Consider the following 27,691-nt stretch of genomic DNA (forward strand, 5'->3'; position numbering starts at 1 on the left):
GAAGGACGTGGATCTCGTCGGACCGCAGTCCCTTGCAGTCAGGATTTGGGTGGAACGCTGGGGGATGGATGGTGGGCTCGACCGGCGCAAAGGGCATCAATACTGCCGGAGTTCGGACGTATGGTCTAGTAGAGAGGTGTAAGTGTTGTTTCTGAGAATGTGACTGTGAAGGGGGCTTAGAGTTGGGAGCCGAATAGCGGCTTCCCCGTGAGATATAAGTTTGTAACTTGAATGGCAGGCCTCACACAATGTGTGTCGTTCACATACTTGCGATTTATCACGCACAGTTAGATTCCGTGCAGGTATTGTCAGAATCCCAATTTTCAAGTCAGCAATCCTGTGTCGTTTGGCTTTAAAGGGCACCCAGTGACGAGTCTTGTTCTGCTGCTGACGATGGAGACCAAGTGGGCAAGCAGAGGGGATGCCTCCCACGCCCAGCAACAACCTCTGATCTAAGTCTCTAGGAACGAAGAAGGAAAAGTGAAAATGCCCGACGGGCACCAAACCGTCTTGTCATCGTTGCCCTATCATCGTTGCCCTATGCTAGCTCTGCTGACCACCCAATGCCCTCTGCAAGATATCGTTCCAGCAACTTGAGAGCGACCTCCTATCCAGGAGTTCTCATGGGGTTCTCAAACGGGCGGGGTACGTTGACTTCGAGTGCCTTGCGATAGGTACAAACGAGTCTCCCGAAGTGATGGGCAGTGTCATAGACATGCAAAATCTCCGCGGTCGACGCTGTTGCTTGGGTCTTGTGAGCTTAAGCCGTCTTGAGAATGGAGACTGCAAAGTGATCTGAATTATTCCAGATGCCACCAAAAGGAAATTTGTCAGTGTCAGATCAAGCTATTAGTTGCAACAATGCATAGGTACCTTTGAATCCAGCAAGCCAAAGCTCATTCGCGCGCAGACATACATATACCCCTGTCCTGACCACCCGTGACTTTTCATTCTCACAGGAAGGATGCAGCTAGGGAAGGAGAAGAGACTCGGACGGGTCGTTAGGTCCGATGGCCAGTATTAACCAGAACCTCTTGACATGGGGCATGTGGAATTGCATGGACATCAACTTTTGATAGTCGCTAGACCCCTGTCTACCCCGTCATTAACGAGGTATTACGGACACAGCCTTGTGAGTTGCTTGGTGGTGCCCCGGTACTTTGTTGACATCATCGACACCGTTCAAGATTTAATGGATGTTGCGGTATGGAGTTCGCAGCATCTGCCGAGAAACACGTCTAGCAACACAGCCTCCAATAATATCCGCGCTCTGAGCCTGTAGAGTTGCCGCTATGTGAAGGGTAGATGGGGAGAGAGAAGAGGCAGAAGCCGTAGGGGAGGGCTGAGGAAGATGAAGAATGAATGCGTATGGACAGCATTAGGGTTGGGGCCGTGGATAAACAAGCTCACAGACTGAACGACAGGACGTGTAGACTTCCACGGAGCATCAGCAGCTGGCCGAGTCTTCCCAGCCATGGTAGCCAACATTTGCATGGAAATCTGCTTGTCTCCTTCCCAAGTCGACCGAAAGACGCGAGGATGTGGGGAGGTAATCGGGCAGTCGTCGCACGATGCGACGTCGAGACACAACGCATCCCCAATCAACTTTACGCATTGAGTCTGACAACGCTGTTGTTCCAGACCGAGGATCAGGGACGGGCGGATGCACGTTAACACATGACCACTCGGGCGCAGAAGCGAGAGATGTAGCCGGTTGAGCAGGCCTACGCGCTGTTTGACGGCTGTTACTGTCTGTCTGCTAGACCGCATGTGAAAGAGGTGCATTGGATCATCTGCCGGGTAAAGGAGGGCAGTCGATTAACTTCAGGCAATTGCCTCCCGTTAGCGGATAGCGGGCGGCAGAGGAAAAGCTGGGGTATGTGCGTCTGTGTCTCTCTGTAGGTGTGCATGGCAATGGTCACGGCGCGGTTCGCCGGGAGAAGTTCCAGGCCAGGCACAATTTTCCCGTCTCGTTGAAGATGACGGCGTTGCAGGGTTGCCAGCCAACGTGTCGACCAGACAATCTATGCGCAGAAGACAGGTGAGGCATCTGTACTACGGATACCTACCTGATGTTCCTTGCATGCAACGTGGGTCCTCCGAGCATTGTCCGCCACATCTCGTAGCCGAGCACTTAAATCTGGTCCTGCACATCTGTGATGTGAAGTGCAGGGACGAGGGGCGCTAAGAGGAAGTAATTGGGGGGACAAAACTGGGAGAGAAACAGCTTGTGCCAATGGGGGTGGATACTAAGGAGGGAGAGAATGGGTCATGGGACGGCCGGTAGAGTTCGCAATTCCCGGGTACCTTAGTTGAAGTGAACAGGAAGACGCGGCGGGATCATGGGCCGCTTCATTTGTGTGTTCGCCAGTGTGGTCAACGAGATTCGCTACTGGATGGGATATTATGCGTCCCGGGTGGTTGCAGCAGGGCCGTTTCTCCGTTGTGGAGGATCTTAGTTGGACAATCGTGCACAGCCGCGATTATGGGCTGCTTGTGGTTTTGATGTGTCTGAGGGTAATTTCGAATTGACACTTTTTATTTTCTTCTTCTTTGGTCTTGACACCCTACCCTCATGTCTCCGTGGATAGTAGATGATCTGTTCTGTCAATCGTTCGTTTTCTTCAATAACCTTTAGGTTGTGGGGTGGTTTGGAGAAGCAGGGGCATCGCTGGGGTCTACCCTGGATCGGCGGCGCGGTCCTGCTGGCTATCGCGAGACTGAGGTGTGGCAACATATTGGAGAGATGCAGGAATTGAGGACTCGACTCTACGTACCTTATGGAGGTGAAGCGGAGGGATGGAAATACATAGTGCCTGGAGAACTTCACCAGGTCAGGTCCCGTCAGGTCCCGAGGTCCCGTCGGCGCTCAGAGTCTCGGTAAGGTACCTTACTTCACTTCGGACGGCGGAAAGTGTGGGGCAGCCTGACCTTAATCAAGCACAGGTGTGGTATCCGTGGACCGTACCTGTGTCGTCGTGGTGTTCCGCCACGGCCCCGCCCGATTGAGATTTCCCCACCAGTGAATGGTTAACGGCTGTCATGGGCAAATTCATCACATCGCATCGCCAATGCCATCGGGAACGGTAGGTCAGGTAGGTACCTAAGGTAGCCTGCCTGAGATACCCCTCAGTATCACCTTACCACCCCCTCTCCAAGTGGCTGTTGCTTTTCCTGGGTTGGAGTCCCCTTCATGTCCTTCCAAACACCCTCTCTTTTTTCCTTTTTTTTTTTTTTTTTTTTTTTTTTTTTTTTTTTTTTTTTTTTTTTTTTTTTTTGGGCCCCTCACACGGCTGGTCATGCGAACGAATGTTCGTCCCTGCTCCAACTTCTCCAGGTTTCCAAGCCCCAATCAGCTCTTCAACCGACTTTCCGACTTTCCATCGAGTGGACCCAACCACATTTTCTACACATACGTACCCTTCTTCTCCGCATCCGATATTAAACACTCACAGCCATACCCAATCGTAGTCATGGATCCGTACGACCCGTCCCACCTTCTTTTGCGTGAATACCGCCGTGTTGCTTGAACATGTTCCTGATCTCAGCAACTCAAGACGGGCGATACCAAACATCGTACATGCGCTTTGTGCCATCACAGCCAGCCTTCGCATGAGAATAGCCCAGCATCTTGGGCGACCAGACCTGGTAACAACACACCAACATTTCAACCCACCTCGCTAGCCGTGATGGCTACCGCACACTCTTCAAAGGTGGATCGTCCCCTACGACATGGGCACACATCGTCGCTGTTCCGGAACAAATATACAGCATTCAACCGCTTCGGCTGGCCCAGCTAGCATTGGCTTAGGTTAATCCCTGTTCCGTCCCCATCTTCTTCCACCCCGGCTAACCCCCGAAGGGTGCCTCCCACAAGCCAGTTCGTTCAAGTTCACCTCAGGCTTGGTTTACTCGCCCCAGCCCGGCCAGCCGACACGGCATTAATGTTCCATCGCCCTTCTTCGTCATACATGCTCACATATACCCCTGACAACCTTCTCCACACCCAATGTTGCCGATCTGGCGGTCCTCTGAATAGCTGCCGGACTTCTCGTGCGTCTTCCGGTTTTCCTCAACTAGCCTCTCTTGTAGATATATAAGATTTGGGTTCAACCGACATGATCCAACCGTTCATCCAGTGCCTTCACTCAACACAAACGAACCTGTTACTCCCTCAGCAGGCAACGACCGAGGCAGGTCTCCCAGAGCTGTACTGCTTGCTATCTCGGGGTTTTTCTCTTTGCCTCTACTCGCGGCCCTCAAGCTGAGCGGCCTCCTTGCACCTGATACTCCAAAGCAAGAAGCATTTGTCGCCGGCGGTGAGCATGGCTCCTTCAATTCCGGTTCCTAACCAAGGTGGCATGTTCCATACTTGTAAGTACATGTTCAGCATACGTTCACACCCGTTCCCTCTAGATCGTTGCTCAAGCCGCGTACCTCAGTTCAGGGCGTCACGCCGCGAAAACCCTCAAATGAGCCCCAAGACAACGGGAAAACACCTGGCTCGACGGGCTCTAAGCGAATCACCACCCCACATGCATGTGCCGAATGCAAGAGGCGAAAAATGTGAGCATTGATGCCCAGACCTACCAATTTGGAACCCATCTGACTCTATCTCAGCCGCTGCGATGGTCAACAGCCATGTGGCCAATGCCTCTCGAGTCGTGCGCCGAAAAGGTGCTTCTATGACAAGCACAGGCAACGCGTCATTCCTTCGAGGAAGACCCTCGAGGCGCTGTCACAGTCCCTAGAAGAGTGCCGCTCCATCTTGAAGCGCCTGTTTCCAAGCCAAGACGTCCCATCTCTACTGCCACTCTCTCGCCAGGAGCTACTGAGCCTCCTCGAACGACCCGTTCATAACACCCCAACCGCGCTTCCCTCTCCCCCTCTCCATGCGTCTCCTCTCTCCCAAGAGCTCGAGTCTCCTGTCTGCTCAGGCTCTGAGCAGGGTCTTACCAGTCTTGAATTGATGCCGGGGCGAAACGCTGAGTGGGATGAGGAACGCCGTGGCCGCGACCCCATTCCCATTGAAGCCGACGACGTCAACGCACTCTCCCTATCTGTGGATCGGCAATCATCCTACCTGGGCGCCTCGTCAATCAAGGCAGCCCTAATGTGTTTGCTCAAAGTTCAGCCCGCGCTGCGAAATTCTCTCACCACCCCGCTCCACAGCGTCGAAGTCACCCACAACTTCCCGACTACGCGAGTAAGGGGCACCATATCCAAGGACACTCAACGCATCCCCTGGTCGTGGAAAGGACAGACCCTCATTGATGCCTACTTCAAGCGCATCCATGTTTTCGTCCCCATGCTGGATGAAGCCTCGTTCCGTGCTGACTACCTCGAAGGCCAGCGATTTGACGCACCATGGCTGGCTCTGCTCAATATGGTTTTTGCCATGGGCAGTGTCGTGGCTATGAAGTCGGACGATTACAATCACATCAACTATTACAACAGGGCCATGGAGTATCTTCCAGTAGATGCCTTTGGAAGTAGCCACATTGAGAGCGTTCAGGCCTTGGCTCTAATTGGCGGTTACTATCTTCACTATATCAACAGGCCCAACATGGCAAACGCTGTTCTCGGTGCGGCAATTCGAATGGCGAGTGCTCTTGGCCTTCATCGCGAGAGCCTGGCGCAGGGATCCAGTGACATTGCTGCTGCCGAAACCCGGCGCCGTACATGGTGGAGCTTGTTCTGTCTTGACACTTGGGCTACCACTACGATGGGCCGGCCGTCATTTGGCCGTTGGGGGCCCGCGATCAACATTCGGCCGCCGGAGTTTGGAATCAACCAAGTAAGTGACCGACTAAGTGCCGTCGCAAGCGTGGTAAAGGAGCTAACAGTTGTCTTTGTAGGCCCGAGACTCTGCTCAGCACGCCGGTATTCTGCCCCTGATCGAGAACATCAAGTTCTGCAAGATAGCCACTCAGATACAAGACATGTTGGCAATATCTCCTTTGCTGCGGGAAGAAGATCGCTGCAATCTGGATGGTCAGCTGGTCAACTGGTATGGCAATCTGCCATGGTTGTTGAGGACGACCGATCCCTGTGCAGAGCCACTGTACATGGCCAGGTGTATTATGAAGTGGCGCTTTCAAAACCTCCGCATGCTTCTCCATCGACCAGTCCTGCTCAGCATTGCCAGCAGCGTCGCTTCCTCCCAAGTCGCAGAGCAAGATGTTGACGCTGTTGAGACGTGCCGTGAGCTCGCCAAGCAGACGATCGAGGACATTGCGCGAGAATGGACTCGGAATCAAATGTCCGGATGGAACGCTGTATGGTTCCTCTACCAGGCTGCTATGATACCACTTGTGAGTGTGTTCTGGCAGTGGAATAGCCCACGCGTTTCCGAGTGGCACCAGCAGATCGAGACGATCTTGGATCTTCTCGAGGCTATGGAGGACTGGTCCCTGGCAGCACGCCGAAGCCGAGAGGTGGTGTGGCGAATGTATGATGCGTCTAGACAACCCTCAATGCGGTCAGAAAGCCCCTTGCAAGCTATTGGAAATGAGCAGGGCTTACTGATGACCGAGACGGAGCTGCACATGTCACCCATCGGACTGGAGCCGGAGGGGATGGGCATAATGGGCATGCTTGACCAGCATGGTCTCTGGGACCTAGACGGTATGTATTGGGGTCACAGTCCTGATCAGGGCGTGGAATTTTCCCCATACCATGTCAATGAGCAGATGATGAGCATGGAGTACGGCATGATAGGTGGCCAGGCCGCGCCGATGGATAGCAACTTCTTCGGCCCCTAAAGGGGCAAGCCTCTGAGGTGGCTTTTTCTTCTTCTCTATTCGTATGGATCTCTCTTTCTCTGTACACAATTCCCTTTTTGGCCTCAGGTCTAGCGTGAAAACCTGGCATTGGCTACCAACGACGGCGAGGACGCTGGCCAGCTGGGCAACCAGCCATAGTAGCTGTTTGTATAAATATCGAAATACTTGCATATTATACTACTACGGCCTTTTTCTCTACGAGTCGAACAGTTGATCACGATAAGCAGTATTCGGGAGTCAATCATCGTAAATAATCCCATGACGCCATGAAGGCGAGGACCACGATGATGAATGCACAAGTGAACACTGGTACTGGGGATGACAGCTAAGAGGAAATTTTACCAAATAAATAACTATCAACCACTGCCAGTTCTACCCGATACATGGATAGTGACTGGAATCTCGGCCTAGTACCACCAGAGACTTTGCACCGATATGTCCAAAGAAGGCATTTTCTAGATCTGAGGAGAAGACAGTCTCTGCCATGGAAGTTTGCCATAACTACTAGTCATTGGAACAGCGTCATGCGACAAAGCTATAGGCAGACTTTCTGGCAGCTTTGATTATCATCGCATCGGCGCTAGGCATTGGTAAGCAAGGTGAACAAGTGAGCAATCCGAGCATATTGACGCGGTTGTAGATGGGCCGAGGGAGACGGTTGGAACAGCAGAGGGCAGTATTGGCACGTGTTGAACAGCGAAGCCGGACATATCTGAGGAATGGAGCAATAATGCGAATGTAAAAGCCCGAAGCACACTTCGCAGGGTGAACAGATGCGCCTGGACGTAGTTTAGGTGGGGAGCTGAGATTCCATAGTCAGAGTCAAAGGGCACACGGCCATGTTCCCCGATCATCCGGTTAGAAGGAAGAACATTACTGGAGGCAGAGTCTGGTCATGCCGAAAACATTTTAGGGCGCGCAGGTGGATGTATAGGTATCTGAAGGATATCGTTGCAATTGGGCGGATAAATGTGAAAGTGGAGGACCACCTGATGGTTCTTTGGATTGTCGGGCCGCATCGATTTTTGCTTGCCCGGCAGTGAATCACCCCACACCCAGTTGTCCCATGATCCATGCCCTTATTGCTCTGCCATTAAGGCTGCTTTCTCGTCTAGCCCGAGTCTCAATGGCAAGTTGCGGCAACCATATGTGACAAGAATCAGCCAGCCTATGCAACGCAGGGAAGCGCTGTAGAAGAATTGTGCACGATAGACATAGTGTAAGAAAAGTAGAAACACGCGTCCATGATTACGAGCACGAGAAGGGAATGTTGGGCATGGTTTTGTGTGGGTGTAGGCCCGACATACCGGCTGATGTGGTTGTAACTGCGTTTGCGTTGCGATGTCTGAACGGCAGTAGACGAGGTGGAGTGACTGCGATGTCATGCGGGCGTTGATTTAAAAACATCTGCCACGGATCGGCGAACCATCCGAACCCGACCAGCGTGTCCTGGCACTTCCTTTGGTACAAGTAAGACATGTGCTCCGTAGCGATGAACCCAAACGCCCCATTGCGGAGACGTCCGGACTTCAGGCTCCGGCGACGGCCCCGCACCCAACCTTCCGAACATGCCAACATCAGCCGGAATCCCCCAGACTCCAACACCAATCCCAGGTGGTGTCCCACGGAATGATTTCTCACCAAGCAAGGGCTATAAATGGGTGTGGCAAGAGAGAACACGGCTATAATTGCTACTCTCACTCTTCACTAGTTATGTTTCGATATAAGACGTGGGTGGACGCACGTCATTCAGCATGTCGTCCGGTTTGTGACGAACGGGAGGACACTGCAGTAGGCAGTGACTTCCAGCAACCCAACGTAGGTAAGAATCTTTAATGGAAAAACCGGGCAGCCTCGAGCTCCCTCCAGCCTTGCATTTGCACTTGCACCTGCACTTGCATCCACACCTGCACCCACACGGAATGTTGGAATCGACCTCACCTGCCACTTGCTGGCACTCGTCCCTCCTTCCCCTCGCGCATCCATGTTCCCTTCCGAGAAGCGGGGAATCGTTGATGCCAGCGTCGCTTTGGTAAATTTCCTCCGACGCCCTTCCGGCGGGTGTTGTAAATTTTCAAGCTGTGTCTAGTTCACATCCGAAGAATGGATTCGTCTTATCGGCCAGCAACTGCCAGAGTGTCGTCGCCGCATCAACAACATCGAAGCTTTTGCAGCCAACTTTTGCCACACAGCCCTAGCCGAATGACCCAATGGAGCACCCACTTAGATGCAACGTAAGAGAGTGCCGGAGGGAGGTTGGGCAACAGGCGTTAGTCACTACATGCAGGTGAGCCAACCTAACCAAGCAAAAGTGGGAAAGGACGAGGGAGCTCATACTCTGATGATTTGAAAAGTCACATATTTTGCGTCGAGTGTGCCGCCAGACATGGTCTCTCAGGCCCAGTCTCCGATCGGCAGAGAAAATGCCCAGCCTGTCGGACTGGGCTCCAAGGACCTGATGACGCTGTCCTGGCCAATTTGAACCTGAACGAGGATTACAAAACTAGTGTTCTGAGTGGACTGAGTCCAACTGTAATCATGGAATGCACCGGGAGAGCGTTGAGCTTCTGGGCATACCAAACAAGCCAAGAGGAGTGCGTCGGTTGTCTCCCCAAAGGAAAACTTTGCTGACGTCGCGTAGCGTTTTCCAGCGCCAAACCGTCAAGAAAATGACTGCCCAGCTCAAGACAATGGAAAGAAGGCACCAAAGTACGATCAGCGAAGTAATCGAAGAAAAGGAAACTTTGCAGGAGAGGTTCCAAGGTACGCGATCTGGAGTATGATGCCCCGCCTCCTGATTGCACGAATCAATCTCAGAACAGCCCAGATTCTCGACTATAGTGACTTGCGCAGGAAGTATGAAGAGCTGGGGAAGCTTTACAAGGACAAGTGTCGCAGACTGAACCAAGTTCAGGACTTGTACGACAAGGTCAAGCAGAGAGTCGAAATGGGCCAAGTGGAGGCTGCCGCATCAGATGCAGTTGACTTCCAGCCTCTTGGTCCAGGTCCGAACACAACACAGGGTCTCTGCGAACATCAACAGGAGCCTACATACCTTGATCCCCAACGCCACGCGGGTCCGATCAGGGTCTACGGACAGTGTGGCTCCGTTGCGTCCCGGGAAGAGGAACCGTGGTCCAGGCCTGGCCCTACCCCCGGTTAGTCCGACTTCCGCCGGTATATTGGGAAATGCCTCTGACTTGAATAGTGGGCATACCGCAAACCCCACGCGGAGCATCCCAAGGACAAAGTTTCGATAGTGGCCGTGGTTACAGGCTGTCAACGGCATCCAGACTGCCTGCTGGAACGCCATTAACCCGTGGGTTTTCTAACCTCCACGCTGGTTATACAGCCCAACGAAATCCCTCCTCAGCACGGAGCCGCGGATTGGGGGTTGGCCTGTCTGCTGGGATTGGGGCCAGCCAGACTGGCAACGGGCCGGCGGAGCCTAGAGAAACCACACCACATCACAAAGGTATGCGAATAGCCTCAGCCGCCTCCCACACCCTGCTAATGGCTAGGCACAGTTGCCAGCCGTCCAGTTCTGGTACCTTCTGCTTTCGGACCCCTGACAAGCATGTGAATAATACGACCATAAGGCATGACGTGTGGTATTTAATAATGACGGAACAAACCAACTATGAGCGAGCAGGCGAGGGGAAGCGATGACCGGTTCATCCATCTCAACTTGCGCACTTTGCGCACTTTGGGAGATGACTCAGTTGCCCAGAGACATAGAGTAGCGGTTGTCGTGAGAAGGCTAGGAGTTTTGGAAGCTCTTTGCAGATGACATCACTTGAGTAGCAAGTATGGCGATGTATGCAAATCAGTCCGTAGTAAGTTTGTACACTCTTATGGTAATCAGCAAATGAGAGACCATAGGTGCTTGGTGCGGGTTGAGAACAACGCTTATTATCATGCCTGTCTAGGAGATCAATTCATCATCTCGGCAGGTGACGACAATGCAGACAAAGAGCCCTGATTGACATCCCAAGTACGTGATCAATCACAGCTGTGTTACGTCGCGGGACGAACACGACGGATGTGGGGCGTGCTAGATAGTTCGTTGGCGAGAGTCACAGCAAATGGCTCTGGCAACTGGGGCATTTATTCATGGCTGGCGTGGCGATCGCGAAGCCTGTTAGCCAAAGAAACGGTGACGCTCAAATATGATACTGCGAGAGAGACGAAACAAACGGAATGGACTGGAAGCTCTAAGCCTGCTAGCTTTGAACAGTGTACCAGGCGCTTGGGAATTGACAAGCTTGGACTGCGGTGGGCGGTTGCGGGCTCTCATCCCAGATGACATGAGACACGGACGGCGGGCAGCGCGGTTGTGGCGCGAATAGCTACGAGTGCCCAGGTCCTTGTCAACTTGTGTAAGGTAGGAGAAGGGCACAAGAGCGGATGAATGCTGGGATGAAATGAAGGCTATTTTTTTTTTTTTGCGGGGGGGGGGGGGGGGGGGGGGGGGAGGTAGACAGTCAGGGAGGAGAGAGAAGGGGAAGACAAGGAAAACGGGCTAGGATACGAGTTAGTCATATACTGCTATGAATCGCGATCGGGGACGGCAAATTCCAAGCAATTAACATCAAGAAGATACCAGCAGCGACCTGTTGGACGAGTTATCCCACCAACCTGACAAAACCATAAAGATCAGGCATGATGTAGAGCAATACAACACTGATTATCCTGTTTGCTACACGTATGGGGCCAACTCTAACCCGTACGTTTGTACATACGGCAGTCAAGTCCGTGACAAACAGACCAAGCCGAAGGCGGAGAGCAAATGGGCGGCGAAACTGGGTTCAATGGTGCCCTATCAATCGCGTACCTTCGGCGGCCGTAGGCTTGTCTCAACTTGATACAGCGACGTACGGATATATATGCAGTAAAGCGCGGAGATATGCGACACAGTGTGGCAGCCTCACATACTTTGAGGCGGATAGTACGTGACAAAAGCAATTTGGATAGATTATTGCGATTGAAAGCGGGCGACGTGGGAATCCCTCTAGCCAATCTGATACGCCAAGTCCGGGTTCCAATGATATACAATGATATACTGTGTTGCCGTGCACCATCGCTGTACGGACTATGTACTATTCGTATGTACCTAAGGTATCTGTGTACATCATGTACGACGCTGCGTCAGTGCGGATGTAGCGTCGACCCACACCTGTCCCCTACTCAGTGCCTCCTGAGGGAATTCTTACGGTGCACAGGCCAGACAGAGGCGATGGCGAGCGAGTAGCGGCAGTGAGACTGGAGAGGAGGGGGGAGGGACCCCTACTAATCATTGGTTAAACCTGACCTTCACTGTTATCACGCACGTACTGTACGGATAGGCTGCGAGTGCTGGTGCAAGGGCGCTGATCGCGATTGCGGTGTCTCTTTTCATCCTTGTCATGATTGCCAGGAGCAGATCCAGAGGGCAAGGGAGTGAGCAACCCGAGCATAACCACATGTGGTGCCGGAGACATTGCCAGCCCATCGTGCCTCATATGCAAGGAAGAGTAGGATGTGGAAAGCACGACAAAGGGTTCGCCGGTGAAGAAGAAAAAAAATAACTGCTCCAGTGGTACTGCCCAGCAAGCCAGCTTGAAGGTGAGAAAGCTAAACGCAGCCGGGACGTTCCCAAACGACGGCGAATGTTCGTACATAGGTACCTCGCGCGGATATGACCTCGACTGACCACGGCCAATCATAGCAGACATCAGATGGTTACGTATCCTTCCGTTTGAGGACCAGCCCAGTGCTGCAACCACCAGTCCACCACCGTCTTATCATTCCACGCTCTGGACCCGAGCCTGTGTCTGTACCTGTCCGAGATTTGGCCCGGCCTGCCACTGTCGCAGGAGTCGTCTCCTGTCCACGTTGCCTCAGTAATCCAACACGAGTACACCACAGTGACAGACAGTCTTGTGTTGCACTTTTCCACATCCTGTTCACTTCCTACCTAATAAGCAAGTTTATTCCTGTCTGCGTCGTCTCCATCAGCATCCCTCCCTCGCCAGACAACCCCACTTTAATCAAGCCTACAATTTTCCACGACTGTGTAAGTGCGAGCACCAATCCCTGGCATAACCAGCGTCCAGTCCGGTCCAAACTGAAGGTCGTTCCAGACTCCCCGTTCCCACGCATTTGCCTTGGCTCCGCCCCCTGGACAGCTGCACGACTACTCCGTACATCAATCGGGCAATCAGTTGCCAACCTCTTTCTCTCTTTACATCTCTCCTGACAACCTCCAGGATGACCGACGCTCGCTTCAACCCTACGCAAATCATCTGTTGACACAAATCATCTTCAACTTTAGCAGCCATTATTCGTCGTCGTTTATTTTAATCCCACCACTGGACTTATTCGCTTCTGACTGTACCGACACCTTTCGCATCTCGCCACGGCTGCATCGCTTTCGAAATTCGAATACGTTCCACCTGCGAAATCACCGGCTACACGCTACACTTCGTCGGCGAACTAGACGAACTGACAGAGCCACTCAATATCTCATCGGATCCCAGCGACATTTCAACTCCTATCTCCACGCGGAATCCTCATCCAGTTGCCATAGTGCTCTCCTCGAAGGCGCAAAACCCCTTGCGTCACCCACGGCCTTCTCAATCACGCAGCCTGACTGCGCCAGCTGCCACTAATGGGGAAGAAATGTAGGTTCTGCAGAGAAGACTTGGTTTAGTATAATCTATCTGTTTAAAGAAGCGGCATTCTGACTGTAACAATTCATTCGTACAGGGCGGTACGGTATCATCTTCGATGCGGGCTCTTCGGGGACGCGTCTGTATGTCTATAAATGGAAGGACCACGCCAAGGCCATCAAACATGCCTCCATTGACGCACTGCACAGTCTGCCCAAGATCAAGCTACAAACGAGTCAAAAGATCCGACCTGGCGTGTCATCCTTCGCAGAAAAGCCCGAAGAGATTGGTCGCGAACACCTCCAGTCTCTCATCGACATAGCCCTCAAGGAAGTGCCCGATAAGAAAGTTGCCGACACTCCTGTCTATCTCATGGCCACCGCCGGCATGCGTCTTCTTCCCGAGCATAAGCAGCGAGCCCTTCTTCGCAACATGTGTGCCTATTTGCAGGAAAACACGATGTTCTCACTACCTGACTGCAACACAAATATACAAGTCATATCGGGCGAGACCGAAGGTTTATACGGCTGGCTTGCCACGAATTACCTTCTCGGCGGCTTTGACCATCCCGATAAACACAAACACGGCAATGGCCATCACACGTATGGCTTTCTGGATATGGGAGGCGCATCGGCACAGATTGCTTTCGCTCCAAATAGTACCGAGGCAGAGAAGCATGCAAATGACTTGAAGCTTGTCCGCCTCCGCACCCTCGATGGGTCAACTATCGAACACCGCGTCTTCACTGCAACTTGGCTAGGATACGGCGCAAATCGAGCCCGTGAGCGATATGTCGAAAGCCTCAAGGAGCAGTACGGCAAACCGGATAGTCTTGAGATCCCCGATCCATGCCTCCCATCTGGCTTGCGGTCTTCTCTATCGGGCGATCCTATAAGCACCAAAACTGCCATTCATGAACTGTCCCTTATCGGTACTGGCCAATTCGACGAATGTCTCCGACAGACCGAGCCGCTGTTAGGAAAGGACACTCCCTGCGAAGACGAACCTTGTCTCCTGAATGGCCAGCATGTGCCAAGCATTGATTTCGATGTGAACCACTTCGTCGGGGTTTCCGAGTACTGGCACACGACTCACGGCGTTTTCAGCAAGAGCCACAAAACGGCATACGACCTGGCCACGTACCAGAAAAATGTGGTGGATTTCTGCACTCGCGACTGGGCAGATATCGAGGCTAGCATCGAGGCGCGGAAGAAGTCGGCCACACAAAAGGCCAAGAACGCGCAGGAAGCTTGCTTCAAAGCGTCGTGGTTGATCAACGTACTGTATGAAGGCATTGGAATCCCCCGACCCGGGCTGGAGCACACACCAAACCCTGGCTTGAACGTAACGAAAGGGACCATTGACGATGTGAAGGAAAAGGGATTCATGGACCCCTTTCAACCGGTCAATGAAATTGATGGGATTGAGGTCAGCTGGACCCTGGGGAAGATGGTACTCTACGCCGCTGGTCAGGTTCCCCCACAGGGAGCTGCACTACCGGTTGGGTTTGGCAGCAATGTTGCTGGCGCTACGGACTTTGAGCCAGCTGGATCCAAATTCTCCCCAATCGCTACAGGGGGAGACGATGATGATTGGGCCACTGCGGATGAGCTACTGGACAAGGCCAAGTCAAAGTCTGGCTCCGGTCTCTTACTCTTCATTGTGATTCTCTTTGTGGTAGGGTTTCTTCTCCGAAAGCGCGATCGACGCACACGATGGTTTGGCAGAATGACCTCTGCACTTCGAGGAAACAGGCGTCCCGGCAGCCCTCGGAAGTTTGGACGCGGGTTCTCAATCACCAGCAAGCTTTTCGGGCGCTCTTCGGCAACATACGAACGTGTATTGGAAGATGGCGATGCAGATCAGTTTGAGTTGGGCGACGTCGACTCCGATGAGAACGAACAGTCTGACAGCAGCGAAGGCTCAAGAGCCGGGCGTTCCTCTGGCTTGGCCACGCCAAAGCTCAACATTGAGAGATTCGATGACGGGCGACCGCCCTTCTCTCTAGACAGAGGTGGATTGGCGGTGAGGACGGAGAGCCGTGAAAGGCTCGTTCCAAGCCTGGTGAATGCTGGACGTCGAAGTCGCGCTGGAAGCCCAACGAGGATGAAGAGTCCACTCATGAAGCCTTTGGATGAGGATTAAGAGGCGCAGACTTCACTATCCAACGCAACGGACTGTGCAGTTGGTCCTGTCTACCTAGTAGATGGCGATGGCGCGAGGGTTATCTCTTCATTTCCAGTCCTCTATTTTTGTGCGTTGGACCCTTTCTATCATGAGACGGCGTTTTTGGGGTGGTGGTTTGCGGGTAACTCTGAGATAGGCGCAGCTCTTTGGCGTTGAAACTCACCAGGCATCTTGCAGGCCATGTACTAGACGGGACCGGTTTTCCTTTTTGAACTCGAGGTTTTCATGAAAGTGATTCATGCATCGCATACGCTGAACGCACTTCGTTCCCGGCGAGATGTAGTAACGAGATATTAGACGGGTTGTACCAATGAACCGATATACATGAGCAAAACAACTTGGTTTATGGGTATCTTTTAAAGCTACTACGGATGTGATAATGATTTGAACTACTGAGTGAGGGTTAATCATTCTGTGGTCCCTCAAGGAAACTTGGATCAGATCGCACGCGGCTCTCGAACTTCTTCCACCACTCCTCGAATGCCTTGAGTGGCACCATTTCGACGCCACCGGGCCCGGCACTTCCACTAAAGCTTGCTAGGAAATTGAACGCGTTTTTGATGATGTTCTGGGCCAGGATTTGGGTTGATGGCTGGGATGCCGATAAGGCACCCGAGCCCGTGTTGGATAATCGGTTCGCGGAAAGCTCTTCCATGCGTGCAGCTACTGAGTCAGCCGGCTCGACTGAAATACCGATGATAACACGGCCAGTATTCTGGGTGGCATCGGCGCTACTTGCGTTGATCTTGAAGATGGCGCTTTCCTTCCCGGTTCCGATGCCGCCCAGAAACTTGAAATTGGGCGTCTCGCTTGTTGCAGTGGCAGCAGCAACATCAGTTGCTGAAGCGAAGTAGATGGCAGCGGCGGTATTTGGTGGCAGAACGATCCCAGGTAAGAGCATGACAGTTATGTGGGAGAAAGGCCGAGCGGCGGATATTGAATAGAGAAAAGAGGTTTCAGACGGCGCCGAGGTTGGCTCTGTCAATAGTGGTTGACCGGCTGGGACGATGCCAAATAAAGGGCCGGACATTGCTTTGAGGCTGATCTGGCAATGGGCGTCGGGGCTGGAATAAGCTGTTTCAAGGGCCTACTTTGACAGCGATGTTCGGGGCTTGATTGACTGGGTTGCGCATTCGTTCAAAGCTTGTTGCCATGTATCGTCGCTGAAGACAAATACGGTGCCTGAAAGGGTGATGAAGAAAACTGGTTTGCAGATGAGAAATAACGTCCTCCTAGGGTGGGGTAAGGGACAGCAGGAAGCTCCGAGATGCTGGGAGAATCGTCCACGGGCATTAGCGCCATTTCGTGGACTGCCATTTTTCACACCGCAGGAACTCAATGCCCCGGTGGTGGCGAGCTCAAGGAACGACTTGCAGGGGTTAACCAGGTGGCTGGCCCTGCAACTGTTCAGAACGAAGGCTTGAATTCAGACGTCAACTTATGGCTGGACCTTGGGGGCCGCGTTAAACTGATTAGATGAGGACATAGTAGTTAGATCGGTGTGTGCGTCTGCCTAACCCCTCATACATGCATACGTACCCCGCAACTGGTCTCACCCAGCTGCAATGCGCCAGTGATTCCCTCTCTAACAGCTTCTAATTCTTGGTCGGTGGTTTATTGTGACGTCTCTTACTTCTCCGCGAAATGGTCTAACCAGACGGCCGAGTTCCAAGCAGAACAGGACTGGTTCACTATTACACACCACAATTCTGCCGTCAAGCCTCAGGTTTGCCTTCAGAAGTCGTTCTGCATCAACATTTATTTACCCGCACATGTTCAAGGCTTCCGTTTCTTGCCGCCGCATGATCCCCTGCGCCCGAATTGAGAGAGAAATGCTCAGGAGAGATATGGGAGCTTTCAGCAATCTCGACCTCATCGCTCAGGTAGACTCGTGAGAAATGTCTGCCCAAACGTCTGGGTCACCTGTGCTGAACACATGCAGGTATCCGTACGAGCACGACACGACTCGCTATGCAGAGATTGGTGGTTCCCTATACACCCTCATCTGTGGCGACGGTGAGGGCGACGTGTCTCTGGGCTATGTGTTGCCAGAAGTGGTAGAAAAGCTGGCAGAGGCGCCGGCCAGTGTGAGAGGAGAAATCAGCATTGACACTGCGAAGCGCACCATTTCTGCATTTCAAGCACCCACACTAGGTGCCCGCAGTAAGCTGGCAGCCGATCTTTTTGATTTCTGGAGGAAGCGCGATGCTTTTCCGATACTGCGCGGGTGGCGAGACGAGCTGTGGCCTGTCTACGGGCGTAAAGGCGAGCTACTCATCGACATGGAACGATCTGCATCCGGCCTGTTCGGAGTCATGAGGTACGGGGTGCATCTAACAGCATTCGTACGCTGCCCATCTGCAAGTCATGGCATCAAAATTTGGGTACCTCGCCGCTCTCCGACCAAGTCGACATTTCCGGGCATGTTGGACAACACAGTGGCAGGAGGACTGATGACGGGGGAAGACCCATTCGAATGTGTCATCCGCGAGGCGGATGAGGAGGCCAACCTTCCGGACCAGCTTGTTCGCAGCCGCACGAAGCACGTGGGCGGCGTCACCTACATCTATATCACCGAAGCAGAAGCAGGGCAGGTGGGTCTCATTTATCCCGAAGTTCAATGGTTATACGATCTCGAACTACCTGAGGATGTTGTGCCGCAGCCAAAGGATGGAGAGGTTGCCGAATTCCACCTGTGCACCGTTGAAGAAGTCCAGCATAGCCTGGCACGGGGAGAATGGAAGCCCAACTGCGCTCTCGTCATGCTCGAATTCTTCATCCGTCACGGCATCCTGACGAAACACAATGAGCCCGATTACGACCATATTCTGCGAAGAATCCACCGAAGACTGCCATTCCCAGGCCCGCACAACCAGGACCCATCCCTAGGGGCTATAGATGGCTGAGCCAGTGTCGGTTCCGAGAAGGTAGATTGTGATGACATCTCTCGCCAGGGCCAGGTGTCTTCCAAACGACCTCAGCTCACAAACGGTTCCAAAGGCACGTTTCTTGTGGCCTCGTCAAACCCCTCGTATTCGTTCGCGCTATGAGTCAATAGCCTGGTGGACAGCTCGTTGCGATGTAAATAGAATCGTTCATCATTTCTTGATTAACAAGTAGACATAATCGACTCTCAGAGGAGTGAGCTTCTTGTACGGGCCTTCCAGAGACATCAAGAGACCGCCGAACGAGACGTACGCCTTGCTATAAGACACTGTTAGCTTCTTCTGCTAGAGCTTCGCCGGCGTGGTTTAAGATGGCTGCTCACATGGTTTGCCCGTCATCAGCGTCCTCGAACTTGTAGATCTTGCCGTAGCACACATAATCAAACATGTCGGCCAGTGTGGGTTCTCGGTCGTGGTTGCCCTTGGTAACGTCCCTCCAGCCCTTCTCTTCGTCTTTACTACCGTCGTGAGCTAGGGAGGTAGCCAGGACGACATGAAGACTGTCGGAAGTGGAGGCGGGGAAGAGCTCAATATTGATGTCAAGTGTCATGAGAGTCTGATTGTCCGTGGAGGTGGCAGAGATGCGCGCCACTCGATCGTACTTGGACTGATCGTAGTTCGTAACTGTGAAGGACTCCTCAAAGAGGGTCACATCGCCTCCGCCTGACATGGTTGATGGCTGACTGTCTGCGAGAATGTAGAAGTGACTGTAGTTCAAATGAGGCCCAGAAGCTCTGTCAAGGCGGCCGACCTGGATTTGGAAGAGGTAGCACGCAAAAATCGTCGACAAGAACTGCGTCCCACGATAGCTTGGAGGCAGGCACGTTGGAGAAAAAATTACGGACCCCGAAATTCACTTACCCGTGTTAAGATAAGATATGTACCTAGGCACCATACGATTGAAAGGTGGGGGGCAGCAGCGCATTCCCTAGCTCGTGCGTCTGCGACCCGACTAAGACGGCGATTTCACATCATCTGCTTCTGCCCAACATCGGAACAAGTCATTATAGGGCCCCTAGTCGAATGCGTAAGTTCGCACTCCTCATTGATGTTGATCGCCCCGTCAAATTTGAAGACATTGGACCAGTCACTTACTCGTGGGAGCACGCTCCGCACAAGTCATGTCGTTCCGCAAGAAGAATGTCGTACTTGGCCAACAGGCCCGGGGCACAGTGAGAGAAGCCGGTGTCAAAAAGCAGGAAGTATCGCCTGCAGTGGGAGTTCGCCCATCACCCTTGGACGGGCGCTTCACAACCTCGACGGGCACCGGGTCACTAGATCAACTGCTGGCGGGACACGCCGGGCTGCCTCTTGGGAGCAGCATTTTAGTAGAGGAAGCTGGAACGACGGACTTTGCGGGTGTCCTTCTCAAGTACTATGGCGCAGAAGGCCTCGTACAGGGCCATGAGGTTCATGTGCTAGGTCTAACCGAAGCGTGGAAGGGTGAGCTTCCTGGGCTTGGCAAAACAAGCAGCTCGCTTCGCGGCCAGCCAGCTTCGGTTTCGAACGAGAAAATGAAAATCGCCTGGAGATATGAGACTCTTAACGGCAACAAGACAGGCACAGGTACGATGATCATCCGTCATTCGGGTTGTAATCCACTGAGTACGTCAATTGACTGTTAATGAAGATGCAACCCGAGGAAACGCCAACATGACAGACAGCTTTTGCCACCAATTCGACCTTTCGAAACGCTTACAACCCAGCGATATCAAAGGGAGGCTTGACACGACGCTTTGCTGTCCTGCCATGACCTGGTCCCAATCTCCAGGAGGCGCCGACGTTCCGTCGCCCTTGGATACATTCATTGCCAACCTCTCGGCGAAACTGAGGTCTTCAGCGCCGGACGCAATTCATCGAGTCCTAGTCCCAAGCCTATTGTCGCCTGCGATCTATGGCTCGTCTGTGTGCCGACCTCAGGATGCCTTGCAGTTCCTGCACGGGCTGAGAGCTTTACTGCGTCAATACAGTGGAAGCCTAACAGCCGTCATTTCCATATCAACATCACTGTATCCTCGCTCCAGCGGGCTCACTAGATGGATGGAGCTGCTTTGTGACAGCGTGTTAGAACTATTACCGCTGCAGCGCAAGGTGCATATACAGCCGAATATCAAATCGGAAGACGTGGTTCAAGGTATGCTCAAGGTCCACAGCCTTCCCGTTTATCATGAAAGAGGGGGGGGGTTGGAGGGCGGCTCATCACAGGAAAATCTCTCATTCCGGTTGAGTAGCGCGAGCGGCCTGATATTCAAGCCCTATAGCTTGCCACCGATGCTGGATGGAGATGAAGACACGGGATCAAACGAGGCGAGGAAGAAAGAGGAGAAGCTCGACTTCTAAAAGACCAATATGTGTATGGAAAATAGGAGCCTCACCGTAAGCAACAGAAATGAGAAACATGAACGAGATAGTGTGAGGCGTGAATGCGTGAAGAGTTACCTTCCATCCCAAAGATACGTACCGATAAGGCATCGAAGACCGTAAGGTACAAAGTGGTCCCTGGTGCCCCACCAAGCACAGCATTGAAATATTCTCTGTCGCTAAAATTTTCTCTCGTTGAGTTTCTTACACTCAACAATGTCCGCTCAGGTAAGATATTCTCTGCCCCTCTTGCAGATCTTCCCCCTCCAATGATTAAACCAAAAAAAACATCAATCTGTCAATCCACTGACACTCTGTGATGATAACTTTTTTTTTCAAAGAGAATATGATTTTGGGGACGTCAAATGCCGTTCGTGCAGCGTACAATCTAGGTTGAACCGTAGCTGACTCTCACAGGAATCACTCGAAGACGGCATGAATGTGTCGCTTGAACTAGGTCTGGCGCCAGTGCGCATCTCCAAGATTGCCGACCGCTATCTTGTCTTTGATGCAGAAGATGTAGCTTGGATTCGACGAAACCACAGCATTTGCTCAGTGCTGATTGGAACTACACCGCAAAATCCGACACAGAATGTGTTTCTTAGTTTGCCCCTGGAATTGCTGCCCGAGGAAGCCAGTATGCTCATCGAGAAGAAGGTAGGCCGCCTGGTCGACGAGACATCCCAACACCTTTCCTGCCTTGGTTCCCCAGACCAAAAGACTCGCCAAGCCTACATCACAATCTTGAAGGACCGCCGGGACCAGGCGCAAAGATTGATAGCCGAGGATCAAGCCAAGAAGTCATCCGTGCAGGCACGAAGGGCTGCAGGCGCTCAGGAGCAAAGTACCCTCACGGTGGGCGAGGCGTCTTCGGATAATATTCTGCCACAGGACAAGCTGCTGGCGGTCACACCCACAACGAGTGGCGGTCTTCAGAATGCCCAAGATAGGATTCTGACCGTCCCGTCTCCGCCACTCGGCCCTCTCCACCAGTACCTTTTATCAAGAGGCTACTTTATGACACCAGGTCTGCGTTTCGGTGCCGACTACAGCGTGTACCCTGGTGATCCGCTACGCTATCACGCTCACTTCCTAGCTACGAATTATGGATGCGACGAGAAAATCCCCATGCTCGACATAGTGGGGAGCGGACGTCTAGGCACCTCGGTCAAGAAAGGCTTCTTATTTGGAGGAGAAGCCGTCGTTCCTGGAGACGCGACTGCGAAGCATGTACGCACGTTCTGCGTCGAATGGGCTGGGATGTGAATTCGATGGATTTGGACGCTGAACCAAAGTGTGGAACGGCGCTGAAGTACGAAGGTAGCGTGTGTTTGTGTACAATACCAGCAAAAGATACCCCCTGATGTCTAATGAAACAACTGAACCCCACCAGCGGCGACGTTATCCTCGTGTCCACGCACTTCCATCATGTGGTCTTGAATCAGGCGCCGCCAAAAAGATCGTCGCACCAAATGCCTAGAGGGCTTCAGGGGACGAAAATCCTGCTGAAACTGATTACTTCCCTGCGACAACAGACGCATTTATCAAAGTTGTTCATGGCCAAGGACACCCGGCAGTCGTCGCAAAGGCTCAGGCAGCGACAAGGCCAGACAATAATTGTCCTTGGAGAGCTCTGGCATACGACGCATTGAGGGCCGTCGGGACCTAGGCCGGCGGCCCCTTCTGCCCAGGTCGACTCGCTGTGAAGAGCTCGGGGAGTGTCAGAACGGCGAGATAGCAGAAGTTGCTCCAGGCGCTGAGCCTCTTCGTCAGGGCTCATCTTGCACGACCTAGTTGATTCTTGGCCTGGTCTTCCGGCTGGTTGCAGTATCTTCATCCGTTGTAACTGCTGCGACCTTTTGAACTGTGCCCTTGTCATGATCCTATCACTAGCCAAGTGGGCGGCCAGTGTAAACGCCTCATCTCTCTCTTCAGGATTACTGGGATGCAGTAGACGGGCCAAATCCGATAACTGTAAAGCGTCGTCAGGCGTTGGTGTGGTATCTCTGGTTGTCCAGGATCTCGGTTGCGTCGGTGTTCTCTGCCCGTCATGCTCTGATTCCCAATCACTGTCGTCGTGGGCGCTGAACGAGACGACACTAGTGGCGTCATCATCGGCGGTCTCCTCAGGTTGGTATTCACCACTATTGTCCGTGGTGCCCCAATATCCGCCCTTCAACCACCAGCCATAGAGCCGCGTATCCAGATCTGTCTCGTCGATAAATGCTGAGCTACTGCTTCTCCTCCAGGCCTGCTGTCTGAATTCTGTTTCAACATCGACGGCCTCGTTTATCGGGATGTCCATGGTGGACTCAATAGATTCGATGGTGTGGTCGACACAGTGTTCACTGCCGTTTCGGTTGACGATGTTGGTGGCAGTTTTGGGCCGGCGTGCTATCCATAAGAGAAACTGTGGCGAACGGACGCCTATCTTGGAGAGAATTTTGATGGCGGCGGTGGCCCAGGTTCGGATTATCAACCTGTTGATATTCATGAGAAAATCCAGCGCCATGAGCCACCTTCCACTTTTTTCCGCAGCGCCAACTCCATCCCTGACCCTACGCTCGCCTGAACGAGCCTTCGGTACCTTCTGTGCGGCTCGCTCGCGAGCATAGCCATTTATGGGCAGCAGGTGGTCATCCTTCACGGGGACCAAGCCAATGGTGCCGATGGTGTCGTACTGCGAGTCAGACGAGCTGGCTCCTATCCACTGCGCTCGCAACTCCTCCAGCTCTCGAAACCTCTCCTCCTCGAGCCAAGTGCGGTGTCTGAGGTTGATGTCTCGGTCCTCATTTAAGTAAACCGCTTCACTGGCCATTGTGATAGCACCAAAGCCGGTTCTCAACAGGGCAGTATAGAAGTCCATATCCATGCCGATACGAATATCAGACAAAGACAAGTTGGCTTGCATGTTCTCATGGGCTTGAGCTAGCCGCTCGCGAAGTGTTAGACGCTGGCCCGTGGACCCCTCCACGGGGGTGAGGGCGGCTAAGCCTAGCGCAAGCAGATAGATGGAAAGGCAGATGAGTATGCCACCGAGGACAAGAACATGAGGGATGAAACCGATGATACAAACTGTGGGAAACCTGAGCAGTCCTTGTTTTGAAGGGTCATCCAAGGAAAATGTGAAAGCGCTATAGAGTATGCTCGCCATGAAACAGAGGCCCCAAAACCCTGTGTTGACAAGGCGAAATTTGGATTGCAGATTGAAGATGCCCAGAACGTGGCTAGTTATGTGGCTCATAGTTGAGAGGAAGGCCACGAGGAGAACTTCAGGCGGAGTGTTGACCCTTCGAAGAATCATGGACCGGCTAATAGCAATACTGCTACTTGGCTCAGACAGCGCCTCAGCGGCCTGTGACTGAGTAAACAAGCCCCAACCGAGCTGATTGCTAATTGCAGCATCAGCCTCGGCGAAGGCGAGTGAATGCTCGAATAGTGTCATACCCGTTTCGGCCGATACCGGACGGCCCTGAACGGCGCATGACACAGTCTCGAGAAATTGACTAAGGCAGAACGTGCCGAATAACGGCCACAGAAGTGACAATGACCCTCGCAAATACTGCGCCGGATCTTCGTTGTTCGCGGGCACCATGCCAACGGCTGTGCATGATTCTTGGTCGGAAGCTCCGAGTAGGAGTGTGGAGCTCATTGTGTGAAGAAAGCCGCCGGTTTGGGAGAACATCAACTCTGAACTCTTGCTAGTATTACCCCAGCGCATCTCGGCAAAGTCAGGGGATGTTTGACATTGTATGGAGCGTAGGAGACCGCGGGCTTGTATGAGGAATAGTAAGACCGGGAGACCGCGCAGGAGGAGACGGATAGGTAAGGTCAGGCGTAAACGGCGTCTCGTAGCTGCAAATATATGGGTGCGATTGAGCACAATAGCCATAGCGATACAGCAAAGGGCCCATTTGCTCGTGGCATAGCTAAAGACGCTGCCTAGACCCTTTGCCCCTTCCATGGTAAACTTGGGACTGGCAATTCCAGTATCACGGTCGACTAGGGTATCATGCCCCGGCCCTGTCCCAAGCCCATGATGGTGTTCCATCGGAGGGGGTATGTTCATGTCGAGCGCAGCGGTCGTAGCGGCGTCGGTCGTACGAATGATTCCGGGTTCGGTCGCTTCGGGAATGACTCTCTGGCCAAGGCCATCAAGTGTATCGGGGGCCGGAATGAATGTTGTCAGCTTTTTGACGATCCTTGGGCCAGCCTGTACCAGATCCTCGAAGGAAGGGGCGAGCTTCGTGATGTTGACGGCTTGTTGAAGATATTGGGCGGTCCACAGCGACAGATCCCGCCAGATCGTGGAGTTGTCCACTGATGCAGAGGCGGGCTGATCCGCCATGTTCAGCTGGACAGCAAAGCAGATTCAAAGTCGGAAGTCAGCAAAGGTAGCGAAGGCAGCGGTGGCGGCCTTGTCGCTCGTAGCGGCTGAGAGCGTCGCGAAACGAATCATGGGCGGTAGGCGAAGGGTTGAAAGGGCATGATGCAGGCAAGAAGAAAGGACGGAACGTGAAAGGGACCGCGAGGGCTTCAGACTGCAGATGCAAGATGGCTTATCGTGGAGTATGCTGATGTGCAAGGTATAGCAGACTGCACTATCAGAAGGCGATAGTCGAAATGGCAGTGATTGCTATCAATCGGATCTCGTTGAAGCAGCTCGAACAATGAGGTAGATCCCGCATCAACGCAGACTGAGGAGAATCGGCGTCGGAAGCTCGGATAAGTTGTTGGAGGGTGTACTTGGCGCGAGCACAGGCACAGCACAGAGCCGGGGCCCGGCTCCTCCAGGTCCTTTACGTTCCCTACCTACCCTAAGCAGGTAAGGTGAGGTACCCTGAGGTACTGAGGTACAGTAACATCATTCATGGGCGGTTAGTAAATACCGACCAAGGCGCTAACGCAATTCCACAAAATCTACGGGACTGACCTAATTACCGTAGCACCTTTGAAGACCATATAGGCGGCACAGTTCACAGTAGAAATCTACTTGAATTCTATGAAGATGATTCGTACAACAGACCATCAAGACAGAAACGTCATCAAGAAGAAGGATTTTAAGTGCCAAAGTTTCGTAGCCTCGTCTACTGGTATCATATATCCGCTGATAATATCATTACATAACTAGGTGGGATGGTGCACGGCACAAGTGACCCACCCGGCTACAGTCCCTATTCCAGCTTCTTCGATCCACCTACACCAGTGGACTGGCGCTGTAAAGCCACTTCAACAACACTGCAAACCATGGGAGCGTGCGAGCTGCCGCCAACGTCCCCTAAGGTACCATGAGTAGCTCTGAACTTGTGCCAAATCCCTCGCGTGTCTTTGATCGACTGATCCTGACCGGAGTAAATGTCCAACGAAGTAGTTCCTGTGCCTGATGACATGCCTTGCGATCCACTCAAAACCCTTCAGCTTCGTTTGTGAAGCTGGGATAGACATGTACTCCGGTGGGACAGAGTGCCGCCAATAAGCGAACTAGGCAAGATATTGCGTTCTCTAGCTGTATCCAGATCAAGACTTGACTAGCCTTGGGGTGGCTGGTGATCCTGAAGCCTCTCTAAAACCGCCCGATAGTTGCCTTTCGACGCCTGAATAGCTCGATCCACCAACTTCATATGAAGGAGAGGATCAGAAGGTGGAAGCTGACCTTTGAGCCACAGATTGGTCATCTCGGCGCGGCTAGGCAGATAGGCAACACAGCAAGCAGCCAAGATTCTTTCGTGATCGAATGAAACAGGATCCATGACGATTGAAGTTGCCGACAGGTCGCCGACCGCTTCTCCTACAACTGCAGCAACGCCTCCAGTTACCATGTCCACACAGTCAATCCCAGCGTCAGTTAGAGCGGCAGCCGCAACCGTGATGCAGCCACTCAAAACGTTCATCACGTCCCACTGCTCATTACCTTGGGAATAAGAGAGCTCTCGCTCTTGATCCCCCTCGATGATGGTGACAATGACGTCAACGCCACTCTTGGGCCATCTGTCAGCAATAATGGCCCCACGTAGAGCAGTGTCGAGATGGACACTTAGGTCTCTTTCGCTCGAGTCGCGCAGGTATCCACGGCGTTGACGAGTAGCAAACGGTGCGTACTTGACGTGTGTGGAGAGAACCAGGTAGGGTGAGAAGGGTGCGGACCGGGGAAGGGAACGAGGTCCGTGAACGGTGCAAATGAGCTTCATGCCATTGGCATTTGCTATAGGATTGGTCTGAAGCTGAGGGGGCTCGATTTCCATGTAGGCGGATCCAGATGCCGTGGGGGCTACGCCGGTCTTGAGAACTGGTCGTATAGTTAGTATTGTGAGTGACGAGACTACCGCAAAGGATTGAACCAACATAATCCTCGGATTCCGTTTGCTGGCCTTGCTCTGGAACTTGATTTAGAGCTGCAGCCATCGAACAAGGGCGGTAGAGTGGGACCGGGCGGGCCATTAATTCTTCGTCGGTCGGACATGTCGTGTCGACAGTTTCGCGGTTGAAGGCACGGAAATGGCAGGAGCGTATGTCGGAAAGACCGCAGGGCGTATAGCAAGCTAGATAGCCAACTAATCTGAAGTAGTGAACGTAACGCCCAACTGGTTGTTCGAAGTAACTTCGAATCTTTCTGAGAAAGAATTGGGCTCTTAGTTGAATAGTCACTTCACAGTTCGGCTGATCGCTTGGGAGGCTTTTATCAAAGTCGCTGGGAGGTGAATTTTCATTCAGCTGAGGTTCTTTTCAATAGAGAGGTAGACTCGTTTAACTGAATTCAACAGGG

At 52.8% G+C, this 27,691-nt stretch overlaps 10 protein-coding genes across 10 annotated transcripts; 6 read left to right on the forward strand and 4 right to left on the reverse strand.

Moving 5' to 3' along the window:
• Positions 1-4,969: 4,969 nt before the first annotated feature.
• CGCA056_v008506 (Lactose regulatory protein LAC9) lies at positions 4,970-6,764 on the forward strand (the record flags this gene model as incomplete). The annotated part of the gene is made up of 2 exons (XM_037323753.1): positions 4,970-5,797; positions 5,859-6,764. 2 exons carry the CDS (start codon positions 4,970-4,972, stop codon positions 6,762-6,764), a joined length of 1,734 nt encoding a protein of 577 aa, XP_037177682.1.
• Positions 6,765-9,323: 2,559 nt separating this feature from the next.
• On the forward strand, positions 9,324-9,948 carry Ccnb1ip1 (E3 ubiquitin-protein ligase CCNB1IP1; the record flags this gene model as incomplete). Its single annotated transcript, XM_037323754.1, has 3 exons — positions 9,324-9,379; positions 9,427-9,548; positions 9,608-9,948. The coding sequence occupies 3 exons, from the start codon at positions 9,324-9,326 to the stop codon at positions 9,946-9,948; spliced, it is 519 nt and encodes a 172-aa protein (XP_037177683.1).
• Positions 9,949-13,434: 3,486 nt separating this feature from the next.
• On the forward strand, positions 13,435-15,580 carry YND1 (Golgi apyrase; the record flags this gene model as incomplete). Its single annotated transcript, XM_037323755.1, has 2 exons — positions 13,435-13,447; positions 13,533-15,580. 2 exons carry the CDS (start codon positions 13,435-13,437, stop codon positions 15,578-15,580), a joined length of 2,061 nt encoding a protein of 686 aa, XP_037178100.1.
• A 445-nt stretch (positions 15,581-16,025) lies between these two features.
• OPI10 lies at positions 16,026-16,523 on the reverse strand (the record flags this gene model as incomplete). The annotated part of the gene is made up of 1 exon (XM_037323756.1): positions 16,026-16,523. One exon carries the CDS (start codon positions 16,521-16,523, stop codon positions 16,026-16,028), a length of 498 nt encoding a protein of 165 aa, XP_037178274.1.
• Positions 16,524-17,454: 931 nt separating this feature from the next.
• On the forward strand, positions 17,455-18,528 carry CGCA056_v008510 (Uncharacterized protein; the record flags this gene model as incomplete). Its single annotated transcript, XM_037323757.1, has 2 exons — positions 17,455-17,513; positions 17,565-18,528. 2 exons carry the CDS (start codon positions 17,455-17,457, stop codon positions 18,526-18,528), a joined length of 1,023 nt encoding a protein of 340 aa, XP_037177993.1.
• A 192-nt stretch (positions 18,529-18,720) lies between these two features.
• On the reverse strand, positions 18,721-19,237 carry RPB8 (DNA-directed RNA polymerases I, II, and III subunit RPABC3; the record flags this gene model as incomplete). The annotated part of the gene is made up of 2 exons (XM_037323758.1): positions 18,721-18,826; positions 18,891-19,237. 2 exons carry the CDS (start codon positions 19,235-19,237, stop codon positions 18,721-18,723), a joined length of 453 nt encoding a protein of 150 aa, XP_037177992.1.
• Positions 19,238-19,688: 451 nt separating this feature from the next.
• Positions 19,689-20,907, forward strand: elp4 (Elongator complex protein 4; the record flags this gene model as incomplete). The annotated part of the gene is made up of 2 exons (XM_037323759.1): positions 19,689-20,133; positions 20,198-20,907. 2 exons carry the CDS (start codon positions 19,689-19,691, stop codon positions 20,905-20,907), a joined length of 1,155 nt encoding a protein of 384 aa, XP_037178477.1.
• A 237-nt stretch (positions 20,908-21,144) lies between these two features.
• tsp-4 (putative tRNA-splicing endonuclease subunit tsp-4) lies at positions 21,145-22,194 on the forward strand (the record flags this gene model as incomplete). The annotated part of the gene is made up of 2 exons (XM_037323760.1): positions 21,145-21,156; positions 21,346-22,194. 2 exons carry the CDS (start codon positions 21,145-21,147, stop codon positions 22,192-22,194), a joined length of 861 nt encoding a protein of 286 aa, XP_037177994.1.
• A 220-nt stretch (positions 22,195-22,414) lies between these two features.
• Positions 22,415-25,276, reverse strand: ASI1 (the record flags this gene model as incomplete). Its single annotated transcript, XM_037323761.1, has 1 exon — positions 22,415-25,276. One exon carries the CDS (start codon positions 25,274-25,276, stop codon positions 22,415-22,417), a length of 2,862 nt encoding a protein of 953 aa, XP_037178695.1.
• A 1,180-nt stretch (positions 25,277-26,456) lies between these two features.
• MTR3 (Exosome complex component MTR3) lies at positions 26,457-27,388 on the reverse strand (the record flags this gene model as incomplete). Its single annotated transcript, XM_037323762.1, has 2 exons — positions 26,457-27,214; positions 27,271-27,388. The coding sequence occupies 2 exons, from the start codon at positions 27,386-27,388 to the stop codon at positions 26,457-26,459; spliced, it is 876 nt and encodes a 291-aa protein (XP_037178478.1).
• Between the last annotated feature and the right edge of the window lie 303 nt (positions 27,389-27,691).

This window comes from Colletotrichum aenigma (genome assembly GCF_013390185.1).
Source record: "Colletotrichum aenigma strain Cg56 chromosome Unknown KSG_Cg56_contig05, whole genome shotgun sequence".
Classification (NCBI taxonomy): Eukaryota; Fungi; Ascomycota; class Sordariomycetes; order Glomerellales; family Glomerellaceae; genus Colletotrichum; species Colletotrichum aenigma.